General features: G+C 55.3%; 1 protein-coding gene across 1 annotated transcript; it reads right to left on the reverse strand.

Moving 5' to 3' along the window:
• Nucleotides 1–2,733: 2,733 nt before the first annotated feature.
• Nucleotides 2,734–15,825, reverse strand: MEX3A (mex-3 RNA binding family member A). Its single transcript, XM_051641031.1, has 2 exons — nt 15,357–15,825; nt 2,734–3,839 (listed from the first exon to the last, which is right to left on the reverse strand). Exons 1-2 carry the CDS (start codon nt 15,823–15,825, stop codon nt 2,734–2,736), a joined length of 1,575 nt encoding a protein of 524 aa, XP_051496991.1.
• Between the last annotated feature and the right edge of the window lie 3,401 nt (nt 15,826–19,226).

Here is a 19,226-nt window from a genome sequence, read left to right on the forward strand (position 1 = left end):
TCTGTGTCCAGGGCAAGCAGTGGGCCCGGGAAGTTATGGGAGTGGGGCCCAGAGTAGGACTGACCAGCACCCCCAGCCCCCCCATCACCTCCCACACCGACGGGTCCAAAACGCGGCGCCTTCCCCCCAGGAAGCGCTCGCATCCCGACCCGCTCCCGGTGGACACCACAGGGCTGGGGAGAACCAAAGTTTCTTAAGCTTTGGGGAGGAGGTGAGTACAAATTCGACCTGGCAGTGTCCCTTTAGCACAGCATCATTATCATTATTATTTTGTTTTACTTTTTCCAAAACATCAGCATCCACTTCCAGAGCCTAGGAACATCGTCCCCCCCTCCAACTACCTCTTGCCCCTACGTCATATTTGACCGTTGATGCAAAATGGAGGAGGGACAACATTTCCAGCCCTTCCTCCTGGCATCTGAAGATCAAAAGTGGGTCTTTATGGACGCAGAGCAGGGGAGCAGCCTGCCCCGAGGGTGGCAAGCTCAGCCTCTCCTCTGGTGACCAGGGTTGGCTGGAGCTGGACACACCAAGGTAGAGACAGCAAATGGGGATCAACTGAGCAGAAGAGGATACGTTCCCAGGAACGTTACTACGATGAATATTAAAGTCTCCTGTAACTAAAGGGGGGGAAAACTCAGGTGATTTTTTTCTTTTTTTTTTTCTTTTTTTTTTTTTTTTTCTGTAGAACCATCTCTGCCAAGTTGTGAAACTTGTTGGTTCAGCTCTAAATCAAAGTCTGGGATGTGTGAGCAGAAGTCGAGGGGTAGGAATCGGGGAAGCGGTGGGAGACAAATTATATATATATATAATTTTATATACACATATATATATATATAGGTGCTTGATGAGTGAAGTGCCTATATATATATACACATATATTTCTAGATAGGTACTTGATAGGTTAATCCAACACACATCTTTACCATCACAGCATTTTGGCATCCAGAGACTGGTTGAACAAACCTGATGATGTGAAGATGCTGCCTTGCATCTCGTGTGCATTGGCACAGAAGCCAGACTCGAAGCCCATCCTCTCCCACTTCCCAAAAAGGTTTACAAAGTATCTGATTTAACAAAACCAGGAGTCTTGAAACGATTAAAGGATGTTCGACAAGGCAAATTTTTTTGTTTTGTTTTGTTTCATTCTGAAAAAAATATAATATATAAAAGTGGCCAACCTCAGGAAGATCCAGGTACAGGACAGCTGAAGAGGTTTTGGTCCATAAAGAAATACTTTGTTCTTCTTTTTTTTTTTTTTTTTTGCCCCCCTCCCCCACTCGGTTTTGGGTAACAAAACTTTTGGTCCAGTTTAAAAACGACGACAAAACGATACCTAGAAACGCGGGGTCGTGGGGGTGGGTTGGTGGGTTGGGTTTTTTTTGCTCTCTGTCGGGACGCGCGTTGGTTTCGCCTTGGGCTCGTGGCCTGTATTGCATGATCATCTCTCTTAGGTTTCGGTGCGATCCACAGATCGTTGTTGGAAGGAAAGAAAAAGCACAATGTGATGTCTTGTCTGCGTGTGTGAGCACGTGTGCGGTGCGTGTGGCTGCTGCTGGCATCGCTGGGCAAAAAAAAAAAAAGAAGGATGAAGAGTGAACTCCGGAAACGCGGCAGTCGATCCGCTCCCCCCATGGATGGGAACTCAGGACTGATTTGAAATACCCTGTTAGTGACTCCTGATTCGTCTGATGAACAAATCCCTGCTCGGATAAGGAAAAAAAAGGACAAAGTTCCAGACTCCACGGTGGCTCAGAATAACAAAATAAATGCTCAAGGCCCGGTGGGATTCCAGCAGGTTCTTCCAAACCTTCTTCAGTTTCACCGGCGTCGTTTTTATTTCTTCATCTTTTTTTTTCTTTTTCTTCTCCATTTTCTTTTTTTTTTTGTGTGTGTGTGTGTGGTTTTTTTGTTGTTTTGTTTGGTTTTTCTTAGAAAAAAAGGAAAACAATAAAAGTTCTTTAGCTGCTGTGGTTTTTTTTTTTGTTTGTTTTTTATTATTATTATTTGTTTAAATCTTTGAGGTAATACAGTTGTGCCCTCGTTCTAACAGGTTCCCAGAGGTTGATGGTTTCTTTCTTGTTTCTCTAAATCCCCGACATCCGTTGTTCCTTTCTTTCTATTTGTTTCTTTCTGAGCTCCCAGTTGGGCTGACATCCCTGGGGGGGGAGGAGGAGAGTAGGGGCTTCAGACCAAGGTGAAGACTGAACGTGGCTGGAGAAGAAAGGATGGCAGGGCCCTCCCCACGTCCCTGCTCCCTTCCCCGTCCAATCCAGATGTTCTGGCTTGGTCGATGTGGAGAAGTCCCGACTTCCACCACCAAAAAAAACTGAACTAAACCACTTTGCTTGCGAGATCCGAGTGTGCATTCAGAGAACTTGTTCTAAAAAAGACATTGCAGGCTGGAGCATCGTTCGCCCTTCCAAAATTTCTGGCTTTGCTATTCATTTTAATTTTATTATTCACTTCTTTTTTTTGTTTTGTTTTTTTAAAAAATAACATACATTGCTTGTAAAATAATTTTTTTTTCTTTTCTTTTCTTCTTCTTCTTCTTTAAATTAATTTATTCTTTCATTTTTTTGTTCTTCGGATGTCATTATTATTATTATTATCATTATCATTATTATTATTATTATTATCATCATCATTTTTCTTTCCTGGAACACCCCCCCACCCACCCAAGCTCCCTTCCTACCCCCAACCCCCCCCACCCCAATGCCCTGCCCTGTCTCTTTAGGAAAATATTCTAATGGCCTGAGTGGCTGCAGCGTGGCAAACCGGGCACTCGGGATCAGTCCTCTCACAGATCCTCACGGCACATTCCATGCAGAAGAGGTTGTGGCCACAGGGCACCAGAGCTGCCGTAACTTCACTTTCAAAACACACCATGCACTCGCGGCTGCTGGAGACAGACGTCCGGGCAGCGGTGGTGCTCCCCAGCTTGGAAAACCCTTGGAGGGGTTCCCCCTGCGACCTCCTCGGGAGACCAGAGAGATTGGGCTCCTGGATGGAGGAGGACGGGGAGCGATGTGAATTTGGGTGGATGGCGCCGGTGCTGCTGGACCGTTGCTGCTTCGAGAAGAGCACCGAGACGGGGTTGGTGTTCTCCTGCCCAGCCCACATCGGGGCGCCCGACTCCGGCACCCCGTAATACAGATCTTGCTTGTTCACACCGTAGTTGGGGAAGAGGTAACCGTAATTGAAGTCGTTTTGGTCATTCAGGCGGGGGGTCTCGTAGACGGGGTCGACGGAGCAGTCTCCGATGCAGCCCAGGCTGTTCTGTCGGAAGGTGGAGAGGGGCTTGCAGCCCGGCGCCGGCGTGTGGACCCGCCAGGCCTCCGAGTAGCGGTTCTCCATGCCGGAGTCAGGGCTGCTGGAGAGGAAGTCGTTCTCATTGTTGTACTCCAGGATCTTGCCCGTCCTCACCGCAATGTGGGTCTCAATCTCCTCCCGGGCGCGTTCGACATTGCCCGGCGCTCCGGTGATTTCAAAGACGGGGTCGCGGTCCCGGCTGGGCGTGATGATGTAGGTGTTGGTCTGCTGCTGGATCCGCTTGATGGTGGCTCCTTTGGGGCCCACCACCAAGCCCACCACGCGGTAGGGCACGCGCACCCGGATGGTGACTTGCCCCGGCAAGGTGGGAGCGCTGCCGAAAGTGGTGCCAGCCTTGTTGCGGGAGGCCCTGATCATGGAGAAGTGCTCGGCGGCGGAGATGATCTCCCGCCGGGCCATGGCCACGTCCTCCCGCCGTCCCGTCACCATGAAGACCGGCTCCTCGCCCCGCACTGGTGTCTTGATGTAGGTGTTGGTCTTCGCCCGCAGGGCTTTGATCTTGCAGCCTTGAGGAAGAGAGAGAAAACAAGGCAGGGAGATTAGAGAGGCTGCCCTGCCGCCCTCTCCTCAGGAAACCAGGCTGAGCTGCCATGTTGTTCAGCAGCCCCTGCCCGGGGACCTAAAACAAGGAAAAGGCCCTTTCACCCTTAACCCCGAGAGGAGAAAAGCCAGAAGAAACCTTCCCCCTCACCTCCCTCCCTCAGAAGCTCCTTGTTCCCCCCCAGGCAGCTGTCACCATTTTGTGTGCTGCCCCCACCACACAACCCCTTCAGCTGCCTTCCCTCAGCATGTCACCCCTCAGATCCCCCCTTCTCGCACCCCTGAGCACCAAGATGCCCTCGGTGGGTGGGTTCAAGCCCCAGCCACAGGCTGGCAGTGCCTGTGAGGAGCCTGTCCCTGCAGAGGCCCAGGCCCCACCATGTTGCCCCTAAGGAAGAATGGACACCCTGGCTCCACTCTTGTCAGCGCAGCTCTTGGGGCAGGAATGATTCCGCTGACACACAGGGCCACGAGACAGGCTGGAGACAAGAGGAGGAAGCAGAAGGATGGCAACTCCATGGCTGGGCACGGCCCCTTCACCACCAGCTCATGGGGAGCAGCAGGGGAGACATGTCTGCCACAGCTCAAGAGAGCAGAGCCCTCCACAGGGGCTTCTGCCCAGCTGTGGAGGTTTTGGGGTGAATCTGGTGTGACCCAGGTCACTTTTGAAGGGACACTTCTGAAGATTAGAGAGGGGAGATTCAGGCTGGACATCAGGAAAAAGTTCTCTCCTGTGAGGGTGGTGAGACCCTGGCCCAGGCTGCCCAGGGAAGCTGTGGCTGCCCCATCCCTGGCAGTGTTGAAGGGCAGGTTGGATGGGGCTTGGAGCAGCCTGGGCTGGTGGGAGGTGTCCCTGCCCGTGCAGGGGGGTTGGATCTAGATGATCTTTAAGGTCCCTTCCAACCCAAACCATTCCATGATTCTATGACAAGTCTGGGGGAAGTAACAGAGATGCAGCAATTTGGGCTCCCCACCTCAGAGAGGATGGGACCCCAAACATTGGTACCGCTAGAAAGCCGGGGGGTAGCAGGATGTCGGCATTGCCTTTGGGGTCAAACCAGCCAGAAATGGGACAGGCTGCCAGCCCCACTGCAGGCCCTTCTGGTGCTCACCAGGAGCTGCAACCAAGGCCCGGCAGAGGCTGCCCACAGAGGCCATTCTACAAAGGCTGCCTTGGGCCCAGAGTCTCCATCTTGTGTATCAAACACCAATGGCCACCGGCCTCCCCACGCCGGTGCTCCTGCTGCTCGGACCCTTTCCTGAGCTCACCTGCCACCGCTTTTTCCATCAGTGCCCACCCGACTGGAGCCCACCAAGCCTACTGCCCCTGCTCGTCACACCTCAGAAATCATCTTTCTGCTTTTTCTAAAAAGGCAAGAGACTTTTCAACGTGTTTTGGCTTCCAAATCGTTTTCTAGAGGGGTTTAGAGCCAGCTGTGGGACTCTAGGTTCCTAAATGACATTAAGATGCCACCAAGCAACTAAATATTTTTTGCAACTGTGGCACAGTTTTCTCAACTTCTTCTGGAAACACTCTCTGTTGCTGTCCTTCTGACCTCTCTTCTCCAAGAGCTTCACTTGGTGCCTAAAGGCATTTTCAAAGCCTGGCACCAAGTTCCCATGCAGACTGGGGCTTCCTCTGCGGGAGGTTTGCTCTAAGCTTGGGTGTCTAGGAAAAATTAAAACAATGTGATTCTCTAGGGCACCACGTTTCTACCAGCGCAGATGGAGCGAGCATTTCGTCCTGCTTTCCCAAGGGTTCAGGTCTCTGATTCAAGGCTCGTGGAAGAAGAAGATATGGCATTGAAACCCCTGTGAGATCCCCCATCTCCTCCCCACCCCACCCTGTCTCCCCAGAAGAAGCCCATCTTTTGCCCTCTCCTCTGACCATCTGACACCAGCAAGTTCTCCTCAACATACGACGCTGACATTATGCTTTAACACAAGATGATCTGCAAATGATGCTTCTGCAACCAAGAAATCAAGATTCCTCAGCTCCTGCCCCGGAACATTATTATTTATACAGATCCTAATAAATAACAACGTCTCTCCCAGCTGGGAGTTCAGGGCTGCCACTCACTTCTCTGCAGCTCATCTCCTGAAACGCGGGCTTGTGACATCGGGATATTTAGGGGAAAGTACCGATCCCACCACCAGCTATCGTTAGCAAGGACCAAAGCCCACACCTCTGGTGACAAAAACAGAGCCTTGTGCCACCACAGCTGGCAAGAGCAACTCCCCAGGCGCCGCAGACGAGCGGCAAGAGCTGCACAAACCCGCCCAGCCCCGCGGGTCACACTCACGTCTCGTGGCATCGCGTGGGCACTCAGGAGCAGCCTCCTCAAACTCCAGGAGGCTGCACCAACCTGAAACCCCCTGGCAGAGCCTCCAAACCCCCCAGCCTGTCAGAAGGTCTTGGCAGCAGTGGAGGACACGTGCTGGTAAATCCTGACTTTGCTGTCAACACCCAGTGTGACTTTTCCCTCCTCAGAGCTGCTCCAGCTCTCCGAGCCTCAGTCTCCCATCTGGGGAAGGGGCTGAACTGCTGCTTCTTGCTTTGTGTCACTGCAAAACTTCCTGCAATACTCAGCATTAAACCCACCTCTCAACCACTAATTTTACATTCCTGGGGAACGGAAATGCTAGACCTGACCCAGAGAAGGAGCTGGGCAAATCCCCAAAATCCAAACCAACCCCAACCCACTGCCAAACCCAACGGAGCTCACGTGTCACTCCCCACTGAGTTTGCACCCTGAAGGGTATTTGCAGTGCTTCCTTTGGTGAAGTTTCACAACAGTCGATGTGGATTGATGGTCATCTACACTCCTGTGTTATTACTACCCTAGAAACTCCAAGGAATTGGCACTTCACCGTGCGAGGCACGACACAACTGTGGAATCAAACCAGGGGGAGAAAATGACAGATAAAGGCTCCCAAGGAGCCTGTGGAAGGTGGGATAAAACCACACGGGGTCACCTCTGTCCCCCCGCAGCCCCAGGGCAGGGTGGGCTCTCCCTGGCCCACCCCTACGCCGCTCGCTCCAAAGATGGAGATTCCATCTTAGGAAGATTAACCGAGATGCCACCATTTCCCCAGGGATATCACCGGAGCGCCGCGTGGAAAGGAAGGGGGTGTTGGCGCCAGCGCCCGCGCTGGAAACAACCCTCCTGCATCCCCCCCGAGGGAAGCAGCCTTTGCCTGATGCCTCAGTGACCCATGCCCGGGCCTCCCAGGAGCACCAAGCTGGCTCTGGTTTGCAAACAGAGCCCAGGTAGGGGTTTGTCAGGGCTGGGCTTGCGTTCGGCGGCTTTGTAAGCCTTGGGACAATGACTGCGTGTGAGAGGAGAGGGATCTGAGCCCAGCGTGACAGGAAACAATCAAGGAGGGGACACGGAGGGTCAGGCAAGCAGAGCGGTGACAAAGGACAGGGGCTCCATGCTGGGGACAGATGGAAGGAAACGGTGGCAAGGAATACACATGAATGAGGGCAAACGTAAGCGAGTTCCATGAGCTGGAGAGGGTGGGAGGGAGGCAGGGATGGAGAAAAGGTGATGGAAATTAAGGGAGAGGCACGTTGTGCTCCCTCCAAGGAGGGGAGGAGGAGTAAGGGTGTGGAGGCAAGGGAGAGACACCCCGAAACGGCAGAAGGGAGACGGGCAAGGAGAGAGCCCGGCGAGAGGGGGAGGGAGGATCTAGAAACGGACAAAAGGACGCGTGGTGCAGTCGATGGTGTGAGAAGCAGGGGGAGGAGGAGGAGGGAGGGTCTCCGTGCAGGCCTGCAGACAGGAAAGCCAGCTTTGCACAGACAGACAGATGGGGGATCCTGCGCTTAAAAACCAGAGAAAATAACCCCACAGGAAATTAGACCAACTCCATCCAGCCCAGCAGCCCAGCAGGTTCAGTGGCCCAGATCTCTGGCAGATCTAAATTGGTGCAGACACCAGGCCAAGCCATCAGCAGTATAAATCCAGATAACTCCACCAACTTCCAAGGGAGCTGCAATGATTTGCATCAGCTAAAATCAGGCTGGGCTTAAATCTGATTTACCCACTTAGTGCCAAGGCTCCCAGCCCATCTCAACCCCAACCTTGACCTTGCTTTCCACAACTAAACAGGGGCTGAGCCTTCTGCGACATCGCTCTGCTCCTGACACAGCACAGCCAGGTCAGGATGTGGCCCTTTATATCCAAGGCCAGATGAATAGCAAGGTCCCATGTGCTTTTTTCAAAGGAAATTTGTCCCCTTTTTTCTTTTTTTTTAATGAAAGGCTTTCCTCGTGTGTCACTGAAATTTGAAAACAATACCCAACAAACTGCTTCACCCAGTGGATCATTAACAGGGCAGAGATTTGCTAAGCAGGTGGTGTTAAGGACGCAAAACTACGAGGAGAAAAGGACCTGTAGAAACTCTAATAACACATAACTTTGCTGTAGTGTTCTACTCTTCAAGGCAGTGTGCAGACATCAGCTAATTGATCCCTGGCAGACTCCTGCCAGTTAGATTTTTATATTAGAGAGAGAATTAAGCCTTTTCTTCTTGTGTTTCCACTACCTAGCTCCTGTTATCCTGGGCTTTTTTGCCAATAACACAGATCCCAAAGCATTTTGCAAAGGAGGCGTGTATGGTTATTTCCTCCCCCCTACACCTCTTTTCCTTTTTAACTTCAGTTAACTGATTGCCAATTGACTCAAAGTAAATGTGTTTTGCAAATTACCCTCGTAAGCCACAAATGTTAACACACAGGAACAAACCCTGGAGGACTGTTGAGCCTCCGGCACCCAGACCAGTTGTCTAACTGGAATTAATCCACGGAGCAGCTAGCTCTGGCTAGAAACAAATAAATAAATTGAGTCTAGACACTGCCAAACTGGGGAAGGGTGAGATGGGGAGGGGGGGATCAGGGATGTGGATGCACAGCCTTCTCTTCTCTGCTTACCCCTGCACGAGGGGGTAAATAAATCCATCAAAATAGCAGAACAAGCTTGAAGAGCTTGGCCCACCTGCCCAGCAAAGGCAGTTGCCCAAAGGGCAACAAGGGTGAAGGATACATCTGATCTGACTGCTGCATGAACCCATCCCAAATCTTTTCCCATTCAGACTAGAGTAAAAAAAAAAACAACAAGGTGCTTCCAATGGGACCTCCCTGGGGTTTGCACCCGAGCAGCAGGAAAAGGCCGGAGCAGCGCGCGGGACGGACGCGCCCACGGCAGCACACGGGGTGTGAGTGCCAGCAGAAGGACAGTGCCATGGAAAACACAGCCATGGATGGGTCACTCCAGTGTAAATTCAGAGTGAAACTCACTGTCAACCTGCATGGCCAGATCCTGCTCAGGTACATCCTGACGCAGCCCAGAGGGTCTTACTGGCACCAACCGGCACATCTCCAGTTCATGCCCAGAAGCACGGGCTCCACCTGCAAGCACCAGAGCTGCTGCACCACCTCACAGCAGAGGATCCAGCCCTGAAGTGGTTTCTTTTATTTTGGTTGGGCTTTTTTTGTGTTTTGTTTGGTGTTATTTTAAAAAAAAAAAACCACACCACACAAATCACTCCAGGTCCTTACATTTCTTGTTTTCGTCAGATACACAATTACCTCTACAGACAAAAGATTTTTAGCCCTGTTCTCATTTACACTGAGGCACCTTTACACTGTGATGGTGTAAATTACACCTGTAAATACCCCACTTAGGACATTCTGACATTGCTGGTGTGATACAAGAGAACCTAAGGGCAAATTAGGACTTGGGTCTTTTTTCTGTTATAGTCATAAAATTAAAGAGGACCATAAAAATAAACAGCCCTCAAATATCTCTGCTAAGGTGGGGCACCCTCTTTCCCATTTAAGATGAAAGCCACGTTTAAAGAAAAGCACACAAAGAACATCCCCAATAAACCCTCCTGAATATCTGGGGGGTGAGATTTTGCTGCATTGAACATCTGATGAAAGTGGCATCAAAAACCACACACAAACGCACACAAAAAAGGACCAGCAGCAACCAACTAAACCCCTTCGCGCTGAGGTTTTCTTTGTACTGATGATGCAAGTTGTGTTTACAAGAAGTGGGGGAGGAAAAGAAACCCCCAAAACCCAACACACCATCACACCAGGAAGAGAAGCAACCACCTCGTTTCAGCGCGGCGATTTTTCAGCTTTTTGTTCCCGTAGCGATGAAAGTTGTTTACGAAAATAAATCAAAATAAATAAGAAGGGAAAAGGGCGGGGGGGGGGGTGGGGGATAAAATCAAGGCGACCCAAAAGCAAGAGCCCAGGCTGCCCCAGACCATCGTTGCCTTCTTGTGTGGTGGAGGAAAGTTGGGAAGCCGGGCTGGAAGCCCCCGGCCACGAGCAGCCGCTCTCGGCCAGCGATGCATCACGCCGGGTGGGTGTGCCCGTGCCCCCCGCGCGCCACAATCCTGCACACGCTCGGGGACCGCGGGGACGAGGCTGGGGGGTGGGTGGTGGGTGGGACCGGCAGACAAAGGCAGGACCGGGGGCCCCCACCCAACGCTTTCCCACTGCCCTAGATTCCGGCCGGCTGCGCCGCGGTTCACTCGGTCAGCGCGGCATCCAGCCGCCGGATGGATCGGATGCACGGAGCGTGCGTGTCTCCCTAGAAAATTCCCTTTGTCTCTCTCCCAGACCCATTTTCTCCTCCCACCTCCAGTTCAAACCGCACAAAGTCGATCCTGTTCCGCACTTTTCCCTGGTGTAAATTCAGGTGGATTCTCATTAACACTTCATAACAATCTGACACTGACTGCAATTTCTCTCTCCCTTTAAGGCCCGTCTCAAGCTGCTAGAGCAGCGTTAAGGAGGTTGGTTTTCAAGTCCCACCAGACCCTGGTGGCTTTAGCTCCAAGATGTACGTGGAGCAAAGCAAACGACAGGATCTGACCCCCTCGCTGCTTCTCGGATGCTGTACATCCACCTCCACATGGTGGGTGGGGGAGCTGCAATCATCAGACTTCCTCAATGAAAAAGGCTTCCTTGGACTATTTTTAAATGCTGGAAGCGTTGGAGCGTGTTTGGAGCTACACAAAGAGCCCAATCACCTGGTGTTAGTGGGGCCTCTCGTTATCTGACTTCACCTTGCTAAGGAAGAGCAATTTACGTTAAGCTCCTCTCTCCCATAATCTCATTCCTGTTGACAACAGGCTAGTTGGAGCAGGCTGGGAGATGCTTCATCAAAGGGTGTCTCTGGGTACAGGTGACAAAGGATGCTACTACGGAAGATGAGAGCAAAAATGCTCTTCCAGGGAAGGTACCTGCTAGGATCAGGCAGCTTGCACTGTTGTGCTCCATGCAGCAGGAAGCCAAACTGACCCTCTACCTTCTCCCCACGGCTGCAGACACCAGGCACACAAAGAACCATGACCATGACTCCCTAATTACAAGGTCCAGCCTTAAATGAGTCCTCCTCTTAGAGCCCAACAGCATCTTCCCTGGCTCCACTGACAGCAGCCCAGTTTGTCAGTGGGAACACTGGCAGAAAAGTCAGATACGCATTTTCATCGGGCTGATCTACACCTGCCTCTGGTGCCTTCCAGGGAAGAACCTGGACATCTCAGTGCCCGAGGTCTTCTGCCCCTAAGTTCACAGTCAGAACGTCCAAAGCACAATACCTTCAGACACCCTTACCAGCACCTCTCCCACCTCAACCCATGCCCTTGGGTTGCAAGAAGCATCTCCTGTGCAACTTCCTTTGTGCCCCACCATCTCCTCACAAAACACCTGCAAACCACTTCAGTGCTTTGTCTTTGCACCCTGGCAAGCAGCTCTGAGAACACGTGCAGTCCCAGAAGGGGTGTTGCAGGGAAGATGCCTGCAACAAGACTTGGCGGGCAAAATACAAGAGTCACTAAGCACCTCAAGGCACCACCCAGGCCCAGCCCTGCTCCAGAACCAGGGAGCACCCTGCACACCACACGCCAGGAGGTTCAGCCACCCAAGCACAGCACGGCTGGAGTTCACACTCTTGACATGCACCAAGGGAAGGAGAAAATGATCTGCTGGAGCTGGGACAGAGGCAGAGACGTCCCTGCTCCTCACCCCAGCAGCAACAGGAGAGCATGCATGGAGGTCATGGCTCCACTTTCAGCCAGGGAAGGAAAGTCATTGCCAACCATGGCCAGGGGCAGAGTGGAAGAGGTTAGAAACGTCCGTCGCAGGGATTGCCACGACTTTCTCTCCTCATCCTTCCTTTTCTGGTTTTCTCTCCTTCAACTTCCAAAGCAACCCTTGGCACACCCCACCAGCCACCCAGCTCTCCACCGCGGGGCATTACGGTGGAGAAGCACCTCTCAGTGCCCATCCAGCCACTTCCCATGAAGCCCCACCACTTCCAGCAGCCCACGGCCTCGTCCCGGTGAGCCCCCCATCCCGCCCGGCCGGCGGTCGCGCCGCTGCAGAAGCGCTGCTGGAATCCAGCGCACAAACCGGCACCGCCGCAAACTCCAGCACACGATTGGCTCTACTAGGGCACGTTCACAGTTCCCGGGGAAGGCAGGGAGCTGCCAGGCACAGGTTTAGCTCCTGCAGCATCTCCTTGGAAGTGGAGCCACCCCCTCTGCCACAATTAAAACCCCTCCGCAAATCACACTTACAAACGTTCCAATAAAAATATATGGGGCTTGAGCCTTGTTTATACCCAACTGCCTTCACACTCCTTGGCAGAGGAAAGGGCAGTGGCACAGCAGGTGGGAATCCCGTGGCCAGACGTGTGTAAAAAGGCCCCCGTGCCCAGATCCAGGCCCCTGACACACCCCCCATGTCAGTCAGGTGCACTTTCAAAGATGGTAGAGATTCTTTTTCAACAGTATGATGGAACAGTGTGGTTCATCAGATCAGAAAATATTAAGTTCAAGAAAAAGCTCAGCTGTGTTATCAGCCCTGAAATCATTTTTATTTAACTATTACTTCCCCCCTCCCCCCCCCTTTTCCAAGATGTCCATCACCTCGTTCACAAGTACCCACAAAACACTCCACCCCATGAGCATTATTACTATGGGGGTGACAATCTGCAGTTTCTGGGTTCCTCCCAGGATTCCTGGTCAAACATCCAGGAAAGCACAGGATTTGGCACCCCAGGGTGCCCTGCACCCAGCTCCATCTCAGAGCAGACCCTCATCACCTGGCCCTCCACACAAAAACAAGCCCCAGGAAGACATTCCTATAGGTCCTTAAAATCATTAAGGCCACAATCTCTGCTGGAGTAAAGAGCTGGGGTTGGGGGGACTTTGCTGAAGCAACCCCGGTTTCTACCCACACAGGATCCTGCCCACCCACCCTCCATAAAGGGGGGGCAGCTTCCACCATCTGACCCACTAAGTGATGGAGCACCGCCTCGCCGGGGCCTCTGGCCCACTGGCATTTCCCAGTTTCCCAGATGTGGGAAAAAAAACCCTCCCACACAATATATAAGAAGAAAAATGGTGGAAAGAACCCAGGTCTCCACGTTCCTCTCCATCACTCCGGCCACGGCGCTGCGGACCCAGCACATGGAAACACACCCCCTGCTCAGGAGTTTGGGGCAGCACTGAGATGCAGGAAGAAAACAGCCCGGGCACCTCCCGCATCATCTAACGTTCCCTTTGGATTCTGCCCACTGAATCCTCTCTCTTTTCTAACTTTATTAAACAAAGGGGGCCTGATTCTCCACGGCCTTGCACCCGCCAGCGCAGAGTTGGTGCAAAGCCCCTCTGTTTCTGCCCACAGTTGGTGGTGGTGTAAAAAGCATCACGGGGAGGATCAGGCCCAGGGGGGGCATCTTCTCAACCATCCCTTTGCCCCCCCTCTCCCCAACTCCCCGGTGCAGGGGTCATGGCTGGGGGGGGGGGTAACCTCCAAGCAAGAGGTGTCCTCTCTCTCCGCTGCAGACGCCCCGAGTTTTGGGGGGGGGTCAGCACCCCACTGTGCTCCTGCCCACGCTCCATCCCAGCGTGGGGAACAGGCTCTGGCTTGGCTGGTGGGAGCGAGCTGAGCCTCCAGAGGCCCCATTGTTCCCTTAACACGCTCCAGCATAACGATGCACAGCCATCAGCCATTTGTAGCCCTCTCCTGCCTTCCCCTCGCCCACCTCAGCCTCTTCACACCCTTTTCGGGGGTGCGCTGACCCCGAGGATCCCCCCCATCATGTCCAGCTGCAAACCCCCCCACCCCTGCTCGAGCGATTCCAATTCCCAACCCCAGAGGAAGCATCTGGGATTTGGAGCCGCAGTCACTGCCCATCACACTTCCAACCGCCTCAAGTTACTTGCTTAGAGAGAAACAACAACAACAACAACAAAATCCCACTTAGCCACACTATTATTATTTTTTTTTTTTCCCCTCTGTTAGCGGCACAAAACTTCTCTCGCCAGCCCCAGGTTTTAAAACCCGCGACGGGTCCCGCATCGCCCGGGGGGCGGCTTCGGTGGGGCTGCCCCCCCCCCCACCCCGCAGCGCACCTCGCCCCCACGCTCGGGAACCCGGAGGGGCGACTTCAGGGTGGGTGTGGTGGAGAGATAGTGATAGATAGATAGATATAATTTTTCGTTAAGCCCTCCTCCATTCCACCTCGCTCCGAACGGAGCCGTAAGGAGAACAAAAGCATCCCTGTGGCGGAGCGCGGTCACAGCGGCGGGGCCGGGGCGTGTGGGGCCCACGCGGGACGGGACGGGACGGACGGGTGGCCCTCTCCGGGGTCCCCGCCAGTCACATGGTGGCAGAAGGAGTTCAACTTCCATGAATCGGTTGTTTGGCCCCCTGCTAGGCCCGCCAGCCCCGCCGAGCCCCGGCACAACCACACCCCCTCGCTCCGCCGAACCCAACAAAGGGGATTTTTTTTGTTGTTTTGTTGTCTCCCCGTCGGGGCGCGGGGAACCGGGGTCGGGCTGCACCGGGCACCCCCCAGCCCCGCGCTCTTCTTTCCTCCTCCTGCTTTATGTTGAATTTATTTTTTTTCTTTTTTTAAATTATTTTTATTCCCCCCCCCCCTCCCCCCCAAGGAGGAGGGCGGGGAGCGCGGTCCAGGAACGGCTCTTTCGCAGAACCGGAGGAGCAACGGGGCTCGGGGCTCCGGTGCAGACAAGGCGGACAAGCCCACGCAGGCATTCCTATAGATTCCCCCCCACCCCTCACTCTCAGAAAATCCCCCCCCTCTTCCTTGCTAGAAGAGCAGAGAGACCCGTCCGCAGCCCCGGGAGTCCCGCTCCGCCCGGGGGGAGGGCAGGCGGGCTGTCCCCTCCGCTTTGTCCCCGGCGGAGCCGAGCCGGGGTGCCCGGCCCCGAACAATGGGAGGGAGGGAGCGGCGAGGGGCGAACGGCGGGGGAAGTTGGCGGGGCCCCCCGGCGGGGCGGTCCCCAACCCTCCCGGCCGCGGGGATGATGAAGTTTCCCGAGGAAGGGGCCCGGCCGAGGGTGGGGGGCGGGGGTGGGGGGTTGGGGGGGGACACAGACCGGCGTCCAGGCGGGGGTGCGGGGGGAGCCGTGTCCCCGGTGCTCACCTTGCCGTCCCACGATCTCGGCCACGTGCTCGGAGCTGGGCACCGGGACGCACTCGGTGGTGTTGGAGCTGCTCTTGAGCCTCAGCTCGGCCTCCTTGTACAAGGCGCACAACTTGGGCTCCGCCGCCCCGGCGCTGGGCGCCGACGAGCCCTTCGGGGCCGGGGGGGGCGGTGGCGGCGGCGGCGGCGGCTGCTGCTGCGGCGGCGGCGGCGGCGGCGGGGGCTGCTGCGGCGGCGGCGGCGGCGGGTTATTGTTGTTGTTGTTGCTGTCCTCCACCAGCACCACGGCGGAGGAGGAGGAGGAGGAGGAAGGCTCGCCTAGCCCCAGCAGGCAGAGCTGGTCCAGGGCGAGCTGCAGCGCCCGGTCATCCTCCAGCAGCGCTCTGTCTTTGCCGCTCCCACCGAAACAGCCTAAATCGCCGAAACCCCCGTTCCTTTCCATTATCCCTGGTACTACCAGGCTAGGCATGGCTAACAAAGACTTGAGAGGGGGTTGGGTGGTGGTGGTTGGTTGGGGAGGGGGGGGGGGGGTGTGAGAGCGAGAGGAGGGGAGTGGGGGGGGGGGGGGGGGGACACAAAGAGCTCGGGAGGGAGAAGGGAAAAAAAAAAAGGCAGAGGGAGAGAAACAGACAGAGAAAAGGACCCTCCGCCCACCTCCCCTCCGCCTGGCCAAGCCCCTTTCTCTCTGTAACCCGAGCTCCCTCGCCCAGGCACTTCCAGCCCGCCGGGGTCCCCCCGCCGCCGCCTCCGCCCCCGGCTCGCAGCCGCCGGCGGGGTGTGCGGAGGGGCCGGCGGGGCGCGGAGCCCCGCGGGGGCAAAACTCTTTTGTTTGAAGGCGGCTGGGCGCAGCGGGAGGCTGCCCCGGCCCGCAGCCTGCTGGGGGATGTAGTCCCCGGCCGCCGCACACACCCCCTCCGGCAGCGGCCCGCGGGGGGACCCCCTGAGACAGGGGTGCAGGGGGCTTCGGGGGGACCCACTGTGACTGGGGTGCAGGGGGCTTCGGGGGGACCCGCTGTGACATGAGCAGGGAGCTTTGGGGGGGACCCACTGTGACAGGGGTGCAGGGGGCTTTGGGGGGGACCCACTGTGACAGGGGTGCAGGGGGCTATGGGGGGACCCACTGTGACAGGGGTGCAGGGGGCTTTGAGGGGACCCACTGTGACATGAGCAGGGGGGGCTTCGTGGGGACCTATTGTGATATGTGTAGAGGGGGCTCAGGGGGACCCACTGTGACATGGGTGCAGGGGGCTTTGGGGGGGACCCACTGTGACAGGGGTGCAGGGGGCTTCGGGGGGGACCCACTGTGACATGAGCAGGGGGGCTTCGTGGGGACCTATTGTGATATGTGTAGAGGGGGCTTCGGGGGGGACCCACTGTGACATGGGTGGAGGGGGTTCAGGGGGACCCACTGTGACAAGGGTGCAGGGGGCTTTGAGGGGACCCACTGTGACATGAGTGGAGGGAGCTCAAAGGGGCAGACCTGCTGTGACATGGGCAGAGGAGACTTGGGGAGACCCATTGTGACATGGGTGGAGGGAGCTGGGGAGGGACATGATCCTCTGTGACGTGTGTGGAGGGGGATGCAGGGGGACCTGCCAGGCCATGGGTGGAGGGGGCTGTGTGGATACTCACTGGGCACACCCAGACAAGGATGGGCCACAAGTGGAGGAGATGTGTGTGGGGACCCAACAGCGTCCACCCTGGTACAGAGGAGCCACGGGTGGAAAGGGGACCCACCATGTGCACCCCAGCATGGAGGGGTCATGGGTGGAGGGGGGCTGCATGGGGACCTGTCAATGCACACCCCATCAAGAAGGGGCTGTGTGGGGACCTGCCACTGCCCACCTGTGAGGGGTGCTGTGAAGAGGTCAAGGGCTGGGAGAGATCCACTGGGATAGTGGGACCCTTGGGAGAAGTGGTGATGAGGCAGCGACACCCCAGGGTGCTCGGGCCATAGACTGACAGTGGCACCAGAGTCCATGGGGTGACTGGTGGAGAGAAGGGGGCTGGGCGTGATGGGGAGGTCCTGAAGGGAAGAACCCACCTCCCATGGACAGGGAGCCTGCTGGCTTCATCCTCGTGTGAATGGGGACATGGCCTTTGAGGAAGTGCTGGGTGCCCCCAAACGTGGGGGCTTCGGTCTTGTCATGGAATCATGGAATGGTTTGGGTTGGAAGGGACCTTTAGAGATCAACTCGTTCCAACCCTCCTGCCATGGGCAGGGACACCTCCCACTAGACCAGGTGATGGGAACAGCCCCCAGCCAAACCCCCAAACATCTGAGGGCCGAAACGGCACATCCAGCAGCACCGGGAATCATGGAAAGAGAGGAGAAGGGGAACCCCCGGCACCCCCAGGCCTTGCGGCGCTGCAGGAGCAGCGAGGCTTGGCAGGGTCTCAGCCTCCCCACCCTTGGCTCCCTGCCCCAGCAAACCCCCCCCCCCCTTGCAAACTGGGGCTGCTGGGGGGGAGCCATGGGACAGCCCAGCTCCCTGGGCTGGCTTTTCTCATTGAAATGAGGAGGGATTTAGCGCAGAGGGAAAGCATTGAAAATAGCTTCCCAGCTCCCCGCCAGCAAGGCTGCGCTCTGGGTGTGTGTGCGCGCCTTGCTCCCCTCTTCCCCTTTCTTCCCTTTGAATCAAACCAGATGTCTCTCCCATGCAATGAGATTTTCGGAGCTTCCACTGGAGACAGACAATGCAGGGAGATGCGAGGCTCCCATCGAGCCACATCGCGCTGCAGCTCTGGCAGAGGCGACGTCTGCGGCTCTGGCTGGGGACACAGCCCGGGTGCAGGGAAGGGGGGATGGTGGCACTGATGCCTTGTCACCGAGGCCGGAATTTTCTACCCCCCACTGTATTTGGTATGATTTCCTCTCTCTCTGGGTCTCAGATCCTTGCAGCAAGGTTGCTCTCTCTTCCCCACACATCCCCCCCCCGCCCCTCCTCTCCTCTCCTGGGTCTACAAGCAGAAGATCTCAGCTTGCAGATGAACTAAGCAGATGGGGCACCCAGCACAAGGAAATGTCTCATCCACTGACTCAGACGGTAAGGTGTTGCTGTAGCTTTCCCTGCAAGTTTGCCGAGGCACTTTTGGGAACGGGAATTTTGCTTTCATTTTGTTTGGGTGTCCAGGTTTCCTGAGCCGTGGCACAAAGTCAGGGAGACGCTGGGACACCGGCTGGTGGGGCTGGTGGTGGCAGGTTCCCTCTGCTTTGGGACCTGGAATGGAGCTGCCTGGGGACAGGGGCTTTGCTGTGTGTGTTGTGGGTGTTCAAAAAAGAGAAAAAAACCCAGAGAAATGCACAGTTAAGAACACTAAGAACAGAAGAACCCCCCTGATGCTGTTTGCATTTCACGTCGCTCATTTTTGGTCGCGGTTGTAGAACAATGTCATGAATTCTTACTCTTGGTTTTGGTTTTAATCTTTGCACGGTGATGGGACTTGTGAAAGTTTGGCAGTTTGGGATGTTTTCCTTCGTTGAAGAGGTGGAGTCTGTGTTGTGAGATGATGGAGAGTGGCCCTTTATGCACACACATCACAGAGTGTTGGTTTAATGCAGACATGCTTGGTCCCATGTGCCACATGGAGGTTACACAGACAAAAATGTGCAGTGATATGTGGGGATGTTCACACACACACACACACATTCCTCTTGCACACCCCTGCTGCCTGTGGCTCATTCACACACTTGAAACCATGACAAAATACTGTGTGTGTGTCCATGTGAGCACACGTGTTGCAGGCGTGTGCGTGCAAAACGCAGCCACATCAAGGGAGCCTGCAAGTGGGGAAGCATTTCCCTGAAATCTCTACAGAAACTGCCCATGGGTTTTCACATGAAGTGTTTTGTGGGCATGTGTGTCTCGA

Source organism: Apus apus, chromosome 27 (genome assembly GCF_020740795.1).
Source record: "Apus apus isolate bApuApu2 chromosome 27, bApuApu2.pri.cur, whole genome shotgun sequence".
In the NCBI taxonomy this organism is placed as follows: domain Eukaryota; kingdom Metazoa; phylum Chordata; class Aves; order Apodiformes; family Apodidae; genus Apus; species Apus apus.

Bases quoted from the DNA above. Each gene is read 5' to 3' on its own strand.
- MEX3A (XM_051641031.1), bottom strand. From the start codon at position 15,825: ATGCCTAGCCTGGTAGTACCAGGGATAATGGAAAGGAACGGGGGTTTC. The intron at 3,840-15,356 runs GTGAGCACCGGG...CTCTTCCTCAAG, and splicing joins CGAGATCGTGGGACGGCAAG to GCTGCAAGATCAAAGCCCTG.